Source organism: Strigops habroptila, chromosome W (assembly GCF_004027225.2).
Source record: "Strigops habroptila isolate Jane chromosome W, bStrHab1.2.pri, whole genome shotgun sequence".
Taxonomy (NCBI): Eukaryota; Metazoa; Chordata; class Aves; order Psittaciformes; family Psittacidae; genus Strigops; species Strigops habroptila.
In genome coordinates, this window is record NC_044301.2 from 27,958,696 (window position 1) to 27,980,153 (window position 21,458).

Here is a 21,458-nt window from a genome sequence, read left to right on the forward strand (position 1 = left end):
CCCCATTTGAAATCATTCTTCTTCCGGGTCACGTGGTAGAGAGGGCTTACAATCAGACTGTAATTTGGGATGTGCATTCTCCAGAACCCCACAACACCTAAGAAAGCTTGTGTTTCTTTCTTGTTAGTTGGTGGAGACATTGCTGTTATCTTGTTGATCACATCTCTGGGGGATCTGGAGACATCCATCTTGCCATTTTATTCCCAAAAATTGAATCTCCTGTGCAGGTCCCTTGGCCTTACTCCGTTTTATGGCGAAACCAGCTGTCAGCAGGATTTAGATTATTTTCCTCCCTTTCTCAAAAACTTCTTCCGCTGTATCAATCACCCCACACGATGATGTCCTCAATGGATTGCAGGCGTTCTGGAGCTTGCCCCTGTTCCAGTGCAGTCTGGATCAGTCCATGGCAGATGGTAGGGCTGTGATCAGGGCAACTGATACTGTCATGTATTGGTCCTTTGGTTCAGCTGCAGTGTCTTTCGCTGAGGTTGGAGTGCCTGCACTGTCTTTTGTCATGGTTTGAGTAGCTGCTGTGCTTGTCGCTGGAGTTGGGGTAGCTGCTGTGCTTGGAGTTTGAGTAGCCGCATTGTCTGTTGCTTTGCCATCAGATCCAGAGACACCTTTTTCCTGCTCCTTACAGGACATGGCTCTGTAGGAGCAGGACAAGCCCCAGCACATTGTGGTAAGTTGTCCCTCTCTGGTATTGCCAGGATGACACCACACCTTGTCTAAGTGTTCTAATAATTTTTCTGGATTTCGTATTTGTTCAGGAGTGAATTTCCAAAGCACTGGGGAGGGGCAACTGGCCTAGGAGCTTGCCCATACGATCCCACACACCCTGCCACTCATGACTGTCCATCTTGCCATTTTATTCCCCAAAACTGAATCTCCTGTGCAGGTCCCTTGACCTTACCCCGTTTTATGGCAAAACCAGCTTTCAGAAGGATTTGGATTATTTTATACTGATTCTCAAAAACTTCTTCTGCTGTATCACCCCACACGATGATGTCATCAATGGATTGAAGGTGTTCTGGAGCTTGCCCCTGTTCCAGTGCAGTCTGGATCAATCCATGGCAGATGGTAGGGCTGTGTTTCCACCCCTGTGGGGCAGTCAGTTCCAAGTGTACTGGACGCCCCTCCAAGTGAAAGCAAACTGTGGCCTGCACTCTTCTGCCGATGGAATTGAGAAAAAATGCATTGGCAATATCAAGTGTGGCATCCCACTTGGCTGCCTTTGACTCCAGTTCATATTGAAGTTCTAGCATGTCCCGTACAGCAGCACTCAATGGTGGTGTGACTTTGTTCAGGCCACGATAGTCTAAAGTTAGTCTCCACTCTCCATTAGACTTTTGCACTGGCCATATGGGGCTATTAAAGGGTGAGCGGGTCCTGCTGATCACTCCTTGGCTCTCCAGCCTACGGATCAGCTTATCGATGGGAATCAGGGAGTCTCGGTTGGTGCAATATTGCCACCGGTGCACTGTTGTGGTCGCAATTGGCACTTGTTGTTCTTCGACCTTCAGCAACCCCACAACAAAAGGATCCTCTGAGAGACCGGGCAAGGGGGACAGCTGCTTCATTTCCTCTGTCTCCAAGGCAGCGATACCAAAAGCCCATCTATACCCTTTTGGGTCTTTGAAGTACTCTCTCCTGTGATAGTCTATGCCAAGGATGCATGGATCCCCTGGACCAGTCACAATGGGGTGCTTTTGCCACTTCCTCCCAGTCAGGCTGTTTTCAGCCTCCAGTACAGTCAACTCTTGGGATCCTCCTGTCACTCCAGAAATATAAATGGGTTCCACCCCTTGAAACCTTGATGGCATCAGGGTGCACTGTGCACCAGTATCTGCTAGAGCCTTATACTTCTGTGGGACTGATGTGCCAGGCCATCTGATCCACACAGTCCAGTAAACCCTATTGTCCCTCTCCTGCACATGGGTGGTGGCAGTGCCCCTCTAAATAGCGATCGTAAAATTCTCCACTTTTTTCTCATACAAAGGGATTAAAATTTCTTTCTGGAGGAGCAACTTTATGGGGAGGATCATCATTGACCATTGTTTTCCTTTTCTAATCATGCACCTGTTCATCCACATTTGAGGTGGCTTTTCCATCCCACTTTCTCATGTCTTCTCTGTGATCCTGCAGGTAAAACCATAGGGTGGCCCGTGGCATGTATCTCCCATATCTTACTTTTCGGGCAATAGGGCTTCTTCTGTCTAACAGCTGAGATTTGGCTTGGTACACGTGGGGAGCTGAAGAGATCGTCTTCAATTGTTTGACCTCCTGGGACAGTTTTTCCACAGCTGAAATGATGGAAGGGGTGACATTGCCTTCAAACTCATGGAGTTGATGACTCACTTCATGCACTGTTGGTGCCGCTACCTCACTCCAGGTCATTGATGCCAATGAGTGGACATATGATGATGGCGCACTCTATGTAAATTATTGCCACATGGGTCATGTACATTCAACTTCATCTGGATCTGCAAGTGCATTCCCGGCATCTGGCCTATTACAGGTCATCTCAGGAATGACTAATTCCCTCAGGTACTGGAGGCCTTTCTCTATCATGGTCCATTTGCTTGGGCAACATATAACATCATCCTTGTAGGGATATGTTTCCTTCACAGCTGCCAAGAGCCGCCTCCAGAAGCTGAGGACTCGTTTCTTTTTTGCAATCACTTTGTCGTTCCCCCCTTCCCTACCATATGATCCCAGATTTTGGCCTCCGTACCTTCTATTTTTTGACTGTTGGCCCCATTGTCCCAGCATCGGAGCAACCAGGTGACAGTGTGCTCACCTGGAAGATGGCTTAAATATTTTCACATATTCCACAGCTCAGTCAAGGTCAGGGAATCAAAAAGTTACCTCTTCCTTTTTGTCCTGGGTTCAGCTATAGCAGTCATTTTTCTCCTTCTTAGTAGCTGGTGCAGTGCTGTGTTTTTTAACTTTCAGCCTGGGAACAACGCTGATAACACTGATGTTTTCAGTTGTTGCTAAGTAATGTTTATTCCGACCAAGGACTTTCTCAGTCTCATGCTTTGCCAGGGAGGAGGGGAAGCCGGGAGGAAGCAGAGACAGGACACCTGACCCAAACTAGCCAAAGGGGTACTCCATACCACAGCACGTCATGCCCAGTATATAAACCAGGGGGAGTTACCCGGAAGGCCCAGATCACTGCTCGGGTCGGGCTGGGTGTCGGTCGGCGGGTGGTGAGCAATTGTATCCTCTCCCCTTGTTATTTCACTAATCATTATTATCACTGGTGGTAGCAGTAGTGGTTTTGTATTATACCTTAGTTGCGGGACTGCTCTTATCTCACCCCGTGGGAGTTACATTCTTCTGATTCTCCTCCCCATCCCTCCGGGAGCGGGGGGAGGAAGAAGGGGGGGAGTGAGCGAGCGGCTGTGTGCTTCTGAGTTACCGGCTGGGCTCAAACCACGACAGTTCTTTGTGGCGCCCAACGTGGGGCACGAAGGGTTGAGATAGCAACAGATCTGACCAGAGTGTGTCTAATCATAGTTCTGATAAGCATTCATTGTTACTACTCATCACAGTGGTGATTATTTGGCTCTCAGACTTGTTGTGCTTGATCTCAGAGTTTCAGCATGTTGTACCTTACTTGCAGCCACTATTTGCTGTTTTAGCATTTATCGGCTGGGGGGCCTGGGCTAAGGTTCTTGTTTCACTGTACTTCATGGTAATGACTTGTAATACAATAGACTCATTGATCATGAAACTGGTCTGGTTTGTGCTTCCAGCGTGGCCATCACCTCTATACATTGGGAGGTATATAATGAAATATTTCAGCAATTGCATATCTTTTTTTTTTCTCCTCGGGGGGTCGACTTACGAAGGAAGCATTCTCTTTCACCCTCCGTTCCCCCACCAGACTGTTTGCAACAGCAGTTGAGAATTCTGATGGTTTTAGATGGCCTTTGAATGCCCTTGAAACCTGCCTGCTGATTGTGCTGGGGATCAGCATGTTGGCACACATACGGAGTGTGTTTTACCCACGGCCATCCCGTCCATCTGTTGTGGGGTTGCTGAAGGTCGAAGAATAACAAGTGCCAATTGCGACTACAACAGTGCACCGGCAGCAATATCGCACCAACCGAGACTCCTTGTTTCCCATCCATAAGCTGATCCGTAGCCTGGAGAGCCAAGGAGTGATCAGCAGGACCCGCTCACCCTTTAATAGCCCCATATGGCCAGTGCAAAAGTCTAATGGAGAGTGGAGACTAACAGTAGACTATCGTGGCCTGAACGAAGTCACACCACCATTGAGTGCTGCTGTACCGGACATGCTAGAATTTCAATATGAACTGGAGTCAAAGGCAGCCAAGTGGGATGCCACACTTGATATTGCCAATGCATTTTTTCTCAATTCCATCGGCAGAAGAGTGCAGGCCACAGTTTGCTTTCACTTGGAGGGGCGTCCAGTACACTTGGAACCGACTGCCCCAGGGGTGGAAACACAGCCCTACCATCTGCCATGGATTGATCCAGACTGCACTGGAACAGGGGCAAGCTCCAGAACACCTGCAATACATTGATGACATCATCGTGTGGGGTGATACAGCAGAAGAAGTTTTTGAGAAAGGGAGGAAAATAATCCAAATCCTGCTGAAGGCCGGTTTTGCCATAAAAGGGAGTAAGGTCAAGGGACCTGCACAGGAGATTCAATTTTTGGGAATAAAATGGCAAGATGGACGTTGCCAGATCCCCACAGATGTGATCAACAAGATGACAGCATTGTCTCCACCAACTAACAAGAAAGAAACACAAGCTTTCTTAGGTGTTGTGGGGTTCTGGAGAATGCACATCCCAAATTACCGTCTGATTGTAAGCCCTCTCTACCACGTGACCCGGAAGAAGAATGATTTCAAATGGGGCCCTGAGCAACAACAAGCCTTTGAACAAATTAAACGAGAAATAGTTCATGCAGTAGCCCTTGGACCAGTCCGGGCTGGGCCAGATGTGAAAAATGTGCTTTATACCGCAGCTGGGGAGAATGGTCCTACCTGGAGCCTCTGGCAGAAACCTCCAGGGGAGACTCAAGGTCGACCCCTTGGCTTTTGGAGTCGGGGATATAAAGGATCCGAGGCCAGCTATACTCCCACTGAAAAAGAGATACTGGCAGCCTATGAAGGGGTTCGAGCTGCCTCAGAAGTGATCGGAACTGAAGCGCAGCTCCTCCTGGCACCCCGGTTGCCTGTGCTGGGCTGGATGTTCAAAGGCAGGGTCTCCTCTACCCATCATGCAACTGATGCTACATGGAGTAAGTGGGCCGCACTAATTACACAACGAGCTGGAATAGGAAATCCCAGTCCTCCAGGAATTCTAGGAGTCATGATGGAGTGGCCAGAGGGCAAAGATTTTGGGATGTCACCAGAAGAGGAGGTGACGCGTGCTGAAGAGGCCCCACCATATAATGAACTGTCAGAGAGTGAAAAGCAATATGCCTTGTTTACTGATGGGTCCTGCCCTATTGTGGGAAAGCACTGGAGATGGAAGGCAGCTGTGTGGAGTCCCCTGAGACAAGTTGCAGAAACTGCTGAGGGAGAGGGTGAATCTAGTCAGTTTGCAGAGGTGAAAGCCATCCAGCTGGCCTTGGACATTGCTGAACGAGAAAAATGGCCAGTACCTTATCTCTATACTGACTCATGGATGGTGGCAAATGCCCTGTGGGGGTGGTTGCAGCAATGGAAGCAGAGCAACTGGCAACGCAGAAGTAAACCCATCTGGGCTGCTGCATTGTGGCAAGATATCGCTGCCCGGGTGCAGAACCTGGTGGTGAAGGTACGCCACGTAGATGCTCATGTACCCAACAGTTGGGCCACTGCGGAACACCGGAGCAACCAGCAAGTGGATAAAGCTGCTAAGACTGAAGTGGCTCAGATGGACTTAGATTGGCAACGTAAGGGTGAATTACTTTTAGCCCGGTGGGCCCATGACACCTCAGGCCATCAAGGCAGAGATGCAACATATAGATGGGCTCGTGGTCGAGGGGTGGACTTAACGATGGACACTATTGCCCAGGTTATTCATTAATGTGAAAGATGTGCTGCAATTAAGCAAGCCAAAGGGTTAAAGCCTCTCTGGTATGGAGGACAATGGCTGAAGTACAAGTATGGGGAGGCCTGGCAGATTGACTATATTACACTCCCTCCGACCTGCCAAGGCAAGCGCCATGTGCTTACCATGGTGGAAGCAACCACCGGATGGCTGGAAACATACGCTGTGCCCCACGCCACTGCCCGGAACACTATCCTGGGCCTTGAGAAACAAGTTTTGTGGTGACATGGCACCCCAGAGAGAATTGAGTCAGACAGTGGGACTCATTTCCGGAACAACCTTATAGACACTTGGGCCAAAGAGCATGGCATTGAGTGGGTATATCACATCCCCTACCATGCACCAGCCTCTGGGAAAATCCAACGGTACAATGGGCTGTTAAAAACTCCACTGAGAGCAATGGGTGGTGGAACTTTCAAGCACTGGGATACACATTTACCAAAAGCCACCTGGTTGGTCAACAGTAGGGGATCTGCCAACAGGGCTGGCCCAGCCCAGTCAGAACTTTTACATACTGTAGAGGGGGATAAAGTTCCTGTGGTGCACATAAAGAATTTGTTGGGGAAGACAGTCTGGGTTATTCCTGCTTCAGGTAAAGGCAAACCCGCTCATGGGGTTGCTTTTGCTCAGGGACCTGGATATACTTGGTGGGTAATGCGGGAAGATGGGCAAGTCCGATGTGTACCACAAGGGGATTTGATTTTGGGGGAAAACAGCCAATGAACTCAATTGTACGCTGTTGCCTGCTCTATAACACTTTGATAGCCCACCAGCTAGATATCTTCAGGTCGCCAGCAACTGACCCTGACTTCCCTCCGATCATCACCTCAACAAAGAATGAATTTTGAGGAAACCAGACGAGCTCAGCAGTGACCAGACGAGTTTGGCGTTGTCATCAGCAGGCAACAACCCAACACTACACACCGTCCCTCCTGCCCTGAAAGACTATTACAAGAGATGGAGCCTGACAGCACAGACTGGATGAGTTCAGCAATTTTACAGGGATTGGTCCATGGACTAGGGAATGATGTCTTTTTCTTTGTGTGTGGGTGTGGGTGCATATATATGTGTATATATGGGACAGGGGCGATGGTGTGTTGAGAGATGTGGGATCTGAGCATGACGTGAGTGGTATGGAATAAGGGGTGGATACTGTCCTGGGTTCAGGTATAGCAGTTATTTTTCTCCTTCTTAGTAGCTGGTGCAGTGCTATGTTTTTTAACTTTCAGCCTGGGAACAACGCTGATAACACTGATGTTTTCAGTTGTTGCTAAGTAATGTTTATTCCAACCAAGGACTTTCTCAGTCTCATGCTTTGCCAGGGAGGAGGGGAAGCCGGGAGGAAGCAGAGACAGGACAGCTGACCCAAACTAGCCTAAGGGGTATTCCATACCACAGCACGTCATGCCCAGTATATAAACCGGGGGGAGTTACCCGGAAGGCCCAGATCACTGCTCAGGTCGGGCTGGGTATCGGTCGGCGGGTGGTGCGCAATTGTATCCTCTCCCCTTGTTATTTCACTAATCATTATTATCATTGGTGGTAGCAGTAGTGGTTTTGTATTATACCTTACTTGCGGGACTGCTCTTATCTCACCCCGTGGGAGTTGCATTCTTCTGATTCTCCTCCCCATCCCTCCGGGAGCGGGGGGAGGAAGAAGGGGGGGAGTGAGCAAGCGGCTGTGTGGTTCTGAGTTACCAGCTGGGCTCAAACCACAACACTTTTCTTCTGATTCCTGTAGTAATTCCTCTCATTCAGATGTCGCTCCCTCTAGTTCACACACTGAGTCTTCATCTTCCTTCACTGTATGAGTTGTTTTTTGTGCCTTTTGTTTGCTTTTTGTTGTGTTATAGGGGCAACTGATACTGACATGGATTGGTCCTTTGATTCAGCTGCAGAGTCTTTCACTGGGGTTGGAGTGGCTGAGGTGGCTGTTACTCGGGTTGGTGTGGCTACAGTGTCTTTCACTGGACTTGGAGTGGATGCAGTGTTTTTCCCTGGACCTGGAGAGGCTGCAGTGTCTTTCACTGGGGTGGAGTGGCTGCAGTGTCTTTCAGTGGAGTTGGAGTGGCTGTACTGTCTGTTGTTGGGGTTTGAGTAGCTGCTGTGCGTGTCGCTGAAGTTAGGGTAGCTGTTTTGCTTGGAGTTTGAGTAGCTGTGTTGTCTGTTGCTTCGCCAGAGACATCTTTTTCCTGCTCCATACAGAACAGGGCTCTGTAGGCATAGGCCAAGCCCTAGCACATTGTGGTAAGTTGTCCCTCTCTGGTATTGCCAGGATTACAGCACACCTTGTCTGAGTGTTCTGCTAGTTTTTCCACATTTCGCATTTGTTCATGAGTGAATTTGAATTTGAACTAGTATGCATGCTGCCATCTGCAGTGTAATGGGATGAAGTTACACATGTATTGGTTCTGGTTAGTTTAAAGAGATAGATGGAGGGTGAGGGCTCAGGAGGTGATGGGACAGGGCTGAATCTATATTTAGAAATGACTGTCTTTATCTGGCTCTACAGCTGGGTGCTGATTTTTGATTTAGAAGGGTTTCATTTTGCTTCCACATGTATATTAATGCACTTATCTGCTCTATGCAGCAACATATACGGAAGTTCTTAGGAAAAATTTATCATGCAAAGTGAAATGTGTTCATCCCAGTCGGCACAACTGGCACATAACTTGTCTGCAACAATATTACGTACATATCAGATTCATATACTTTTACTCTCTGTCCTTCAGGGAACAACCAATCTTCAGCACCCGAGCTCATGTCTTCCACATTGACCCAAACACTAAGAAGAACTGGGTTCCTACCAGCAAGCATGCTGTTACTGTGTCCTACTTTTATGACAGCACAAGAAATGTCTACCGGATAATCAGTTTGGATGGCTCAAAGGTAAGCTTTATTTTGGAGATCTCTCTTTCTGATTGACTTTCATATTTATTTTTCCGGTCTGATGTCCTTCATGTATCTTATCAGATGCATTTGTCATTATCTGAGTAACATATTACTGATGTGCTAAAATGGTTACATTGCTTCATTACATATTTTAAGTGTTTTTTGGAAAATACTCTTTTCCATGCATTCATATTTGATAAATCTATTGCTGAATTAAGTGATGACCTGTTACTTAGCTATTATTTTGTGCAGTCTAAAACAGCATTCCCTTTGAGAGGCACTAAAAAGTACAAACAGGGTTACAATAACCTTTTTTTATCTCTGCATTCAATGATATTATCAATGTCATTAGCTTCAGTATTATGAAGGACATCTGTTTAGGCCTTTAACCACCTAGTAAATCCTTCTCTGTTGCATAATCTTCCAATTCTTGCTGTAGAGAATGTGGTGATTCCCTCCTAATAAAGATCTCCATGGTAAGCTTTTATCAAAACTCAGCTAGGTTGGGTTTGGGCTTTTTGGGGTGGGTTTTGTTTGTTTGTTTGTTTGTTTTTTGTTTGGTTTGTTTGGGTTTTTTTTGTTTGGTTGGGTTTTTGTGGGGGGTTTGTTGTTGTTGTTTTGTTTGTTTTTTCTGTGGGGTTTTTGGGGTTTTTTTTTAGTTAGGAAAGATAATGTGTTGAGCTGCTATTTGCTATTGCAAGAAACCTTGTCTAAGAAATTAATTTGGAAGACTTGGAGAAGATATTTGACTGTTCCTTGAGTTCTACCCTAAATGGGTATAAAACCAGTAACTTTACAAATGGTATGTCAGAAATCTCTGCAATAAGGACATTGAAGATACACAGAGTATAATCAAAATCTATAATCCTTTCAAGAGACTTTATGGGGATGTATCAGTTCACAATGGTTGGAACTAAAATGCTCTGTTAGAGCATAGCAGTATTCACAGAGGTTTCTTGCCTATTTATTGAAAGCTGAAAAACATTACTCTGCTTTTTTTCTTCCTTTTTTCTTTTTTTTTTTTTTTTTAAATCCAGAGTATTGATGTTTTAAATGAGGAAGGAGAGTTTCTACCATGCAGAAATATATAGGAATTCTCTGTCAAAGATCTCTATATGATACTACTTTAGGTGATTGAGACTCTCATATCAAAGCCTACCAAATTTTTCCAATTTTAACTCTGACTGTTTCTTACCTTCTCTGCACTCCTTCAAATGACTTCATTCTGTCACATAATTAAAATACATTTTGTGTCAGTGTTTATAAAAGACTTTGGGATTGGGTTAGGATGCTGTATGAAATCAAGCCTACTAGTTGTAATCTGTAGCATCTTAATTGATCTGCAGTTTCCAAAATCTTTATTGCAATATCCACTGGGATTCCTCTGCCTTTGTCCAAAGCTGCAATTCTTGAAAAGTGGCTGCTGAGTAGCACTGTCAAGCAATTATTCATCTATTTCTTTGCTCTTTTGTCTATTGCATCATTTCCTTTGCATTTGCAGTACTATTGGCAAAGTATATTGATAATGCAATCTATCACTTTTATTTACTCTTTCTGTGACTGCTGCAATCCTAATAATGTTTTAATCCAAGCATTATATGTCTGTGTCCTGGGTTCAGCTGTAACAGCTATTTTTCTCCTTCTTAGTAGCTAGTGCAGTGCTGTGTTTTGTCTTTACTCTGAGAGCAATGCTGATAACACACTGATGTTTTTAGTTGTTGCTAAGTGATGCTTATTCTGATCAAGGACTTTTCAGTCTCATGCTTTGCCAGTGAGGAGGGACACAGGAAGCCGGGAGGAAGCAGAGACAGGACACCTGACCCAAAGTAGCCAAAGGGGTATTCCATACCACAGCACGTCATGCCCAGTATATAAACCGGGGGGAGTTACCCGGAAGGCCCAGATCACTGCTCAGGTCGGGCTGGGTATCGGTCGGTGGGTGGTGAGCAATTGTATTGTGCATCACTTGTGTTTATTGGCTTTTTTCCTTTCCCCTTTTAGTTTTATATTCTCTCCCCTTGTTATTCCGCTTATCATTATTATTATTGGTGGTGGTAGTAGTGATTTTGTATTATACCTTTGTTACTGGACTGTTCTTATCTCAACCCATGGGATTTACATTCTTTCCATTCTCCTCCAAATCCCTCTGGGAGTGGGGAGGAAGAAGGGGGGGAGTGAGTGAGCGGCTGTGTGGTTCTGAGTTACCAGCTGGGCTTCAACCACGACAATCCTTTTTGTGGTGCCCCACGTGGGGCATGAAGGGTTGAGATAATGACAGATCTGACCAGAGTGTGTGTAATTGTATTTGTGATAAGAATTCATTGTTTCAGATTAATAGTCACTCGTCACAATGTTGATTTATTTGCTCTCAGAGTTGTTTCACTTGGTCTCAGAGTAAAAGCATGTCATACCTTACTTGCAGCCAGCGTTTGCTGTTTTAGTGTTTATCGGCTTTGGGGCCTGGGCTAAGGTTATAATTTTGCTGTCATTTATGGTAGTGAATTGTGATAAAATAGAATCATTGATCATGAAACTCATCTGGTATGCATTCTCAGTGTGGCCATCGCCTCTATACTATATATTCAATGACCTTGAAAGCAGCCTGCTCCTTTCGCTGAGAACCAGCATGTTGCTGAATATGCTCTCTGTGTTTTGCCTATGGCCATAACACCCTGAGAACACCTGATCTTGTCCGATCTCGGAAGCCAAACAGGGTCCAGCTCAGGTCTTGTCTTAGGTTAAACAACTATTTAAGAATACCACCAAGAGGTCTTCCCTGAGGCTGGACAGTCATGAGTGGCAGGGTGTGTGGGATCGTATGGGCAAGCTCCTAGGCCAGTTGCCCCTCCCCAGTGCTTTGGAAATTCACTCCTGAACAAATACGAAATCCAGAAAAATTATTAGAACACTTAGACAAGGTGTGGTGTCATCCTGGCAATACCAGAGAGGGACAACTTACCACAATGTGCTGGGGCTTGTCCTGCTCCTACAGAGCCATGTCCTGTAAGGAGCAGGAAAAAGGTGTCTCTGGATCTGATGGCAAAGCAACAGACAATGCGGCTACTCAAACTCCAAGCACAGCAGCTACCCCAACTCCAGCGACAAGCACAGCAGCTACTCAAACCATGACAAAAGACAGTGCAGGCACTCCAACCTCAGCGAAAGACACTGCAGCTGAACCAAAGGACCAATACATGACAGTATCAGTTGCCCTGATCACAGCCCTACCATCTGCCATGGACTGATCCAGACTGCACTGGAACAGGGGCAAGCTCCAGAACGCCTGCAATCCATTGAGGACATCATCGTGTGGGGTGATACAGCAGAAGTTTTTGAGAAAGGGAGGAAGATAATCCAAATCCTGCTGAAGGCTGGTTTTGCCATAAAATGGAATAAGGTCAAGGGACCTGCACAGGAGATTCAATTTTTGGGAATAAAATGGCAAGATGGACGTCGCCAGATCCCCACAGACGTGATCAACAAGATAACAGCAATGTCTCCACCAACTAACAAGAAAGAAACACAAGCTTTCTTAGGTGTTGTGGGGTTCTGGAGAATGCACATCCCAAATTACAATCTGATTGTAAGCCCTCTCTATCACGTGACCCGGAAGAATGATGATTTCAAATGGGGCCCTGAGCAACAACAAGCCTTTGAACATATTAAACAAGAGATAATTCATGCAGTAGCCCTTGGACCAGTCCGGACCAGGCCAGTTGTGAAAAATGTGCTTTACACCACAGCCAGGGAGAATGGTCCTACCTGGACCCTCTGGCAGAAAACTCTAGGGGAGACTCAAGGTCGACCACTTGGCTTTTGGAGTCAGGGATACAGATGATGCGAGGCCAGCTACACTCCCACTGAAAAAGAGATACTGGCAGCCTATGAAGGGGTTTGAGCTGCTTCAGAAGTGATTGGCACTGAAGCACAGCTTCTCCTGGCACCCCGGTTGCCTGTGTTGGGCTGGATGTTCAAAGGCAGGGTCTCCTCTACACATCACAAATTGCACAAGTTCGAATAGGATATCCCAGTCATCCAGGAATTCTAAAAGTCATTATGGACTGGCCAGAGGGCAAAGATTTTGGGATGTCACCAGAGGAGGAGGTGATGTATTCTGAAGAAGCCCCACCATAAAATCAACTGTCAGAAATTGAGAAGCAATATGCCTTGTTTACTGATGGGTCCTGCCATGTTTTGGGAAAGCATTGGAGATGGAAGGAAGCTGAATGGAGCCCCCTATGACAAGTTGCAGAAACTGCTGAAGGAGAGGGTGATTAAACTGGGGGGAGTTATCTGGAAGGCGCAGATCGCTACTCAGGTTGGGCTGGGTATCGGTTGGTGGGTGGTGAGCTATTGTATTGTGCATCACTTGTGTTTATTGTTTTTTTTTCCTTTCCCCTTTTAGTTTTATATTCTCTCCCCTTGTTATTTTCCTTATCATTGTTATTATTGGTGGTAGTAGTAGTAGTTTTGTATGGTACCTTAGTTACTGGACTATTCTTATTTCAACCCATGGGGTTTACATTCTTTTGATTCTTCTCCCTATCCCTGCGGGGTGGGGGTGGGGTGCGGGGAGTGAGCAAGCGGCTGCGTGGTTCTGAGTTACCAGCTGGGCTTAAACCATGACAGCCCTGGAACCCTGTGTTAGAAGACTATGACTGGGGGAATGGTAATCTCCCAGCTGACTCTGAACTTTTTTGAGACTTGCTGCTCCATCTGGATGCACATAAATGTATGGGGCCCGATAGGATTGATCCTGGGGTTCTTGAAAGAGCTGGCCAATGTTATTGTGGGACTTTTCTCCATTATTTCTCAGTGATCTTGGGAGTCTGGAGAGGTTCCAGTTTTCTGGAAGCTGGCAAATGTTGTCCCAATTTTCAAGAAGAGTTAGAAGGAAGACCCTGGTAATTACAGGCCTGTCAGTTTCACTTCAGTGCCTGGTAAAACTATGGAGAAGATTATTCTGGGAGTTATTGAAAAATACTTGAGAGACAATGTAGTCATTGGTCATAGCCAGCATGGGTACACGAGGGGAAATTCCTGCTTAACCAACTTAGTTTCATTTTATGACAAGGTCACCCATCTAGTTGACTAAGGGGAGCCAGTAGTTGTGGGGTTTTTTTTAATTTTATTTTTATTTTAGTAAAGTTTTTGATACTGTCTCTTATAGTATGCTTGTGGACAAATTGTCTAGCAATCAGCTAGACAAATCCATGATACGTTGGGTGAACAATTGGTTCAGGCAGCCTGTTCTGGATTCTTTCTTGTTCGTCCAGTCCATATGGTCAGCTGAAGCAGTGAACAGTTGTAATGGATGGGAAACATTGATTGATTCCCTCTCATGACTGAGACATAACAAAGTATGGTTTTTGTCAAAGTGTATTTGGTAGAGTATATATGTGTATGTTCATCGTGACTGTTGGAAAGAGGCAGGAAAACATAAATGTGCAGCTGTTCTTTGACCTTCATACTTGGCTGCACCGGGGTGCCTGGCCAACGCTCTCGGCATGGACAACAGTGAGATCATGAGAAACTGCATGGCCCCACAAATAAACAATTACAGATCTGGCATAAAGGCATAAAGCCGGTTGTTTTTCTAAGGGTATAAAAGCAGGACCCTCTTGTGGCCGAATCTGAAGCCTCACCTACGGGTGGATGCAATGCATAGGAATTTTCCCAATTACCTGAGACTTCTGGCATCAGCTTGAAGTGTGGGCCTGGATGATGATTCGGTGGTAATTGCTGATGTATTTCTTCTTAATCTCTGTTGTCTCTATGCAGTAACAATTTGATGCATTGCTAATTTTCCTCTGTACTTTACTCTCTATATATAGATCTCTGATTTGCATCATTGTACTTATTTACTGTGTATGTAGGGACATATACTCGATTTGCGTTAGTGTGCTTTTTTGCTTTGGTGTGCTTACTTGCTTTAGTGTGCTTGTTTAATAAACTGTGCAGATTATACAGCTAGTGTGTGGTCATTTTGTGGCGTACCCTGCCTGCCAGCAGAACAGCATTCTCAGCTGAAACTGGTTGGTTTCCCTAAGGTTTTATGCTGGGTTAATTTGCAACCAGATATGCCACTGTCACTGCAGCAAATGCCAGTCCTGTGGGCTTTAAACCTGCCTGTTGCTTGGAGGTCATAAGTCCCTGTCCTCAGAGTCCTCTTCTGCACTGAGGAAGTTACATCTGTGACAAAATTACCTGCACTGTCAAATCTGTGATACAAGTTCAAATTAAGCAATGGATGGAACTAGAGCTTAAGCAAGGAGATGACATAACTAGAGCTTGAGTTGGGAGGAAGATTCGCTTCTACACTGTCCCCAGGATAATAAATTTCAAACATTTTACTGTTGATGGCTTCCACACCAAAAGAGATTGAGTATTAAGTGAACTTGCACAGTTCTGTTCTGGGATTCCACGAGGTTATTTCAAAAGGAGGGCTTCCAAGCACTAACAATAAACAAGAAGACAAGAAACATACAAGAAAAACAGAGCTCCAGAACACCTCCTTTCTAAGTTCACTGCCACTGTCTCACGTCCTCTCTTCTGTCCTACATGGCAGAGGCAGCTGTTTCCCATGAGGTCAGTTGGAGGCCTTGGTGCAAGTGCAAGCCTGCTACCTTTATTTGGGCCCCCAACAATATGCTTAAAGAAAGGAGGATGACTGAATTACCAGTGACTTCACCGACCAGCTTCTCCTATATGAAAATCTGAGAAGTTTTGTGGACAATTAATGCTGGAAATGGTTCTTCAGTCTCTAGTCACACAACAAATCTTGTCCTTAACCTGATAAGGCTTATTGATTCATTGAGGCTTGTTGTTTCAAATGTAAGCTTTCAGGCATTCAAAAATTTTCCAGGAGTTGTTCACAATGGTAGCCCAAGCTTGCATTTGAGGCAAAGGCTATCAGAGAGAACTGCCTGTTTGATATCCTCAGCTACAATTAGATTTGCTTTTCTATTTTAATGGGAGCATAGTGGAGCTGCCAAACCCACTGCAGAAGATGCCAGTTTTGTTAAATTCATCTGTGCTGCAGGATCTTTGCTTGCCTTTCTACATGTTGTGATGCAATACGTTCTTCTGAACTTTCTTGCAATATTTGTACACTTCATCGGAGAATCATAGAATCATAGAATCGTAAGGGTTGGAAAGGACCTTAAGATCATCTAGTTCCAACCCCCCTGCCATGGGCAGGGACACCTTGCCCTAAACTACGTGGTTCAAGGCTTTGTCCAACCTGGCCTTGAACACCGCCAGGGATGGAGCATCCACAACCTCCCTGGGCAACCCATTCCAGTGCTTCACCACCCTCACTGTAAAGAACTTCTTCCTTATATCTAGTCTAAACTTCCCCTGTTTAAGTTTGAAGCCATTACCCCTTGTCCTACCACTACAGTCCCTAAGGAAGAGTCCCTCCCCAGAATCCTTATAGACCCCCTTCAGATACTGGAAGGCTGCTATGAGGTCACCATGCAGCCTTCTCTTCTCCAGGCTGAACAGCCCCAACTCTCTCAGCCTGTCTTCATACGGGAGGTGCTCCAGCCCTCTTATCATCCTCGTGGCCCTCCTCTGGACTCGCTCCAACAGCTCCATGTCCTTTTTATGTTGAGGACACCAGAACTGTACACAGTACTCCAAGTGAGGTCTCACAAGAGCAGAGTAGAGGGGCAGGATCACCTCCTTCAACCTGCTGGTCACGCTTCTTTTGATGCAGCCCAGGATACAGTTGGCTTTCTGGGCTGCAAGCGCACACTGCTGGCTCATGTTAAGCTTCTCGTCAACCAACACCCCCAAGTCCTTTTCTGCAGGGCTGCTCTGAATCTCTTCTCTGCCCAGCCTGTAGCAGTGCCTGGGGTTGCCCCGACCCAGGTGTAGGACCTTACACTTGGCTTGGTTAAACTTCATAAGGTTGGCATCGGCCCACCTCACAAGCGTGTCAAGGTCCCTCTGGATGGCATCCCTTTCCTCCAGCGTATCAACCGAACCACACAGCTTGGTGTCGTCGGCAAACTTGCTGAGGGCGCACTCAATCCCACTGTCCATGTCGCCGACAAAGATGTTGAACAGGACCGGTCCCAACACCGATCCCTGAGGGACACCACTCGTTACAGGTTTCCAACTGGACATCGAGCCATTTACCACAACTCTTTGCGTGCGGCCATCGAGCCAGTTTTTTATCCACCGAGTGGTCCATCTATCAAATTGATGTCTCTCCAATTTAGAGACAAGGATGTCGTGTGGGACAGTGTTGAACACTTTGCACAAGTCCAGGTAGATGACGTCAACTGCTCTGCCGCTGTCCATCGGTTCCGTGGCTCCATCATAGAAGGCCACCAAATTGGTCAGGCAGGATTTCCCCTTAGTGAAGCCATGTTGGCTGTCACCAACCACCTCATTGTTTTTCATGTGCCTTAGCATGTTTTCCAGGAGAAAATGTTCCAAGATTTTGCCAGGCACAAAGGTGAGACTGACTGGTCTGTAGTTCCCCGGGTCTTCCACCTTCCCCTTCTTGAAAATGGGGGTTATATTACCCTTCTTCCAGTCATCGGGAACTTCACCTGACTGCCAGGATTTTTCGAATATGATGGACAGTGGTTTAGCAACTTCATTCGCCAGCTCCTTCAGGACCCACGGATGGATTTCATCAGGTCCCATGGACTTGTGCACGTTCAGGTTCTTAAGATGGTCTCGAACCTGATCCTCTCCTACAGTGGGCCTAAGGTCTTCATTCTCACAGTCCCTGCATTTGCTTTCCAAGATTTGGGGGGTGTGGTCAGAGCATTTGCTGGTGAAGACTGAGGCAAAGAAGTCATTAAGAACCTCAGCCTTCTCCAAATCCATGGTAGGCAGTTCTCCTGATAGCTTCTGGAGAGGGCCTACATTGTCCCTAGTCTGTCTTTTATTTGCTACGTATCTATAGAATCCTTTCCTGTTATCTTTTACATCCCTTGCCAAACTTAATTCTAACTGGGCCTTAGCTTTCCTAACCCGGTCCCTAGCTTCCCGGGCAATGCTCCTATATTCTTCCCAGGCTGCCTGTCCTCGCTTCCACCTTCTGTAAGCTTTTTTTTTCCCTCTAAGTTTCCTCAGCAGCTCCTTGTCCATCCATGGAGGTCTCCTGGCCCTCCTGCTGCACTTTCTTCTAGTCGGGATGCAACACTCTTGAGCACGTAGCAGGTGATCCTTGAATACCGACCAGCAGTCTTGGGCTCCCCTGCCCTCTAGGACTGTATCCCATGAAACCTTACTAAGGAGGTTCCTGAGAGGCCAAAGTCTGCTTTCTTGAAGTCCAGGGCAGTGAGCTTGCTGCATGCTCTTCTCACTGTCCTGAGGATCTCAAACTCAACCATCTCGTGATCACTAGAGCCAAGGCTGCCCTGGAGCGTTACATTTCCAACCAGTCCCTCCCTGTTGGTGAGCACAAGGTCCAGCATGGCACCTCTCCTCGTCGGCTCCTCTACTGCTTGAAAGAGGAAGTTGTCTTCCACACAATCGAGGAACCTCCTGGATTGCTTGTGCCGGGCCGTACCGTCCCTCCAACAGATGTCAGGATAGTTGAAGTCCCCCATGAGGACCAGGGCCTGCGAGCGTGAGGCTGCTCCTATCTGTCTGTAGAGCGCTTCATCCACAGAGTCCTCTTGATCAGGCGGCCTGTAACAGATCCCCACTGTAATGTCCCCTGTTGCTGTTTTCCCTTTGATCCTGACCCACAAACACTCTGTTACCTCATCACCCGTCCCCAGACAGAGTTCCATACTCTCTAGCCTATCACTGACATAGATAGCAATGCCCCCTCCCCGTCTGCCTGGCCTGTCTTTTCTAAACAGCCTGTAACCTTCCATTCCAACATTCCAGTCATAGGAGCCATCCCACCATGTTTCTGTGATACCAATGACATCATATCCCTGTAGCCTTGCACACATCTCTAATTCCTCTTGCTTGTTCCCCATACTACGGGCGTTTGTATAGAGGCACCTTAGCTGAGCTCCAAATGAAGCCGACTCAATGGCTGGGGCAGCTGGAACATCTCTACATCACTCCAAGCACTTATTACAGGTGCTGGCAACTGACCAGGAATGTTGGGATGGATCAATGCTCCCCTCCCCCAACACATCTAGTTTAAAGCTTTCCTGACCAGCCTGGCAAGCCTCCTACCAAAACAGCTCTTCCCCTTCTTTGTCAGACCAGCTCCACCAGCCTCCAGTAGATCTGGCCTCCCAAATGGAGCCCCATGTTCTAAATAGCCAAACCCCTGACTATGGCACCACCATTCTAACCATTTATTAACCTGCCAAACACGCCTAGCTTTTTTAAGGTCCTCCCCTTTGCCCTGGAGAATCGATGAAAAAACTATCTGAGCTCCAGAGCCCCTAACCACCTCTCCCAGGGCTCTGTAGTCCTTCTTAATGTTTTCCAGGCTACTGCTATCTATATCTCTAGCACCCACATGGACCACTAGGAGGGGGTAATAGTCAGCAGGACTTACTACATCAGGCAGCCTCTCAGCAACATCCCTGATCTGAGCCCCTGGCAGGCAACACACCTCCCTCGAGACTGGATCAGGCCGGCAGATGGGTGCCTCTGTGCCTTTCAAAGTAGAGTCCCCTACTACTATGACCCTCTTCTTTTTCCTGGAGGCACCAGTAGCGATCCTCTTTACTCGTGCATCAGCAGGGTGCTCATTAGGTGTGGTGGGTGCTTTCTCATTAGCCCCCTGCAGAACCGCGAAGTGTTTCTGGGTGGGGACATCAGACTTAGGAGGAAGCCCCTTGTCGTTAATTGTCCTCTTCCTCCTTTTTTTGTTCGTTTTTCTCGTGACTAATTCCCAGCTTCCTGGGTTGCTGCCCTCCTTCTTTCCTATATGAGCAGTGCTAGACATTTGCAGCCCCTGCGCAGTTTGGGCCTGGAGCAAGCAGCCCAGCTTCCTCTCAGCTTCCCTGGCATCCTTTAGCTCTCCAACAGCCTCCCGCAGCTCAGCCACCTGCTGCAGGAGGACCTCCACCAGGGCGCACCGAGTGCAGCCCTGCCCATTGTGCACCCTCGCCTCAAGAGACCAGTCGAGGCACTTTCTACACTCCGAGGTCTGCACCGCAGCCTCCCCTCTCATCGGCTCTGTCTGGGTGCCTACGCTGGCCACGGCCGGGGCAGAGCTCCCACAGCGGGCCCTGGTCCTGAGGCGAGTGCTCACCATCCCGCTCGCTGCCCGCTCACCCTGCCTGCGCAAACTGCTGCGCCACACCCTGACTGACGTGCCACGCCCTGGTCGCCGCGCTCCTGGTCGCTCGCGCTCCCTGGGATGGGTTTTTCCCCACTGAGGGCTGGTGCCATCACTCCTGGCGCCGCCCCCTGTGAGTCAGCTGCTCGCGTCAGCTGAGCTGCCGGCTCCTAGGCAAGTCCTGTCGAGGACTTGAGGCTCCCTTGGTCGCTCTTGCCGCTCCGAACTGAGGCTCCGGGACGCTGTGCTTCCCCCCGGCTCCGGTGTTAAAGGCGTCCTCTCTAGAGATACTCACCACGAGATACTCACCTCGGCAATCAGCATATAGAATCATAGAATCATAGAATAGTTTGGATTGGAAGGGACCTTCAAAGATCATCTAGTCCATGGAAGCTGTTTGTGGGCTTAGCTGGCCCCTCAGCTGCAAATTTTTCAGGCTTGCCCTGTAGAATACAGAGAAAATTTCGTGTTTTTGGTATCTGTGCTCCAGCGCTACCTAAATCTCAGCAGAAGAAAAGGATGCTAAGTAAACTCCATAACCACTCACTTTAATATCCATCCAGAATGCCATCTCACACAAGTAGTATAGGCTGGATTTGACTTCTAAAAGATCTCAGGCTTTGAAGAGCAGTACTTGGTTTCTCTGATGTTGAAGTTTGTCAGTGTCACTATCCAAAGAAAATATTGTTATTCTTTATGCATCAGTCCAGTTCCTGTACTCAAAGAATAAAATTAAGATTTCTTTATCTCCAACAGAGAAGTTGATTTGGACCCTGTGATATTTTTTTTTCTGCTCTAGGATTCCGCAGTAATCACCAGCTTTGAAATGCTGGGGGTAAGGCAGGGGTTATGGTTTTATGGGAGCAGAACAAAGCATGTACACAGTGATGTTTAAAAGATTTCCCAACTCTGTAGTGTGAGACAATAGGACTCATATTGGCAATAACCTTTGGAGTACGATAACTGGCATGTAAGAAAGATTCTTCCCAAACTATTCACGGTGTATGCTATTTTTTTGGAAATTTTAAGGACATTTCATTTCACATGGATGTTACAAAGCACCTACGAACCAGTGTTTTATGAAAAAGGCTGTGAATTATTTAAAAAAATGTGGCTGAAACTCTTAGTAGCAGCAGACACATGAGAAGGCATGCCTGCATTTCACTTCCAATACACATATCTGGTTTTATGGCTAGTCTTTCTTGTTCACGCTGGCTGTAATAACCATAGTTTTTTTAGTTAAATGGAATCCATTGGTGTCATTATA

The 21,458-nt window shown here is 46.9% G+C and overlaps 1 protein-coding gene across 1 annotated transcript in view; it reads left to right on the forward strand.

The window, feature by feature from the left end:
* The first annotated feature begins 2,423 nt into the window (after positions 1-2,423).
* Positions 2,424-21,458, forward strand: part of LOC115618986 (homer protein homolog 1-like) — a 132,667-nt gene continuing 113,632 nt past the window's right edge. Inside the window, exons 1-2 of the mRNA XM_030511004.1 lie at positions 2,424-2,437; positions 8,811-8,967. Of these exons, the coding sequence (XP_030366864.1) occupies positions 2,424-2,437; positions 8,811-8,967 (171 nt within the window). The remainder of the gene's footprint in view (positions 2,438-8,810; positions 8,968-21,458) is intronic.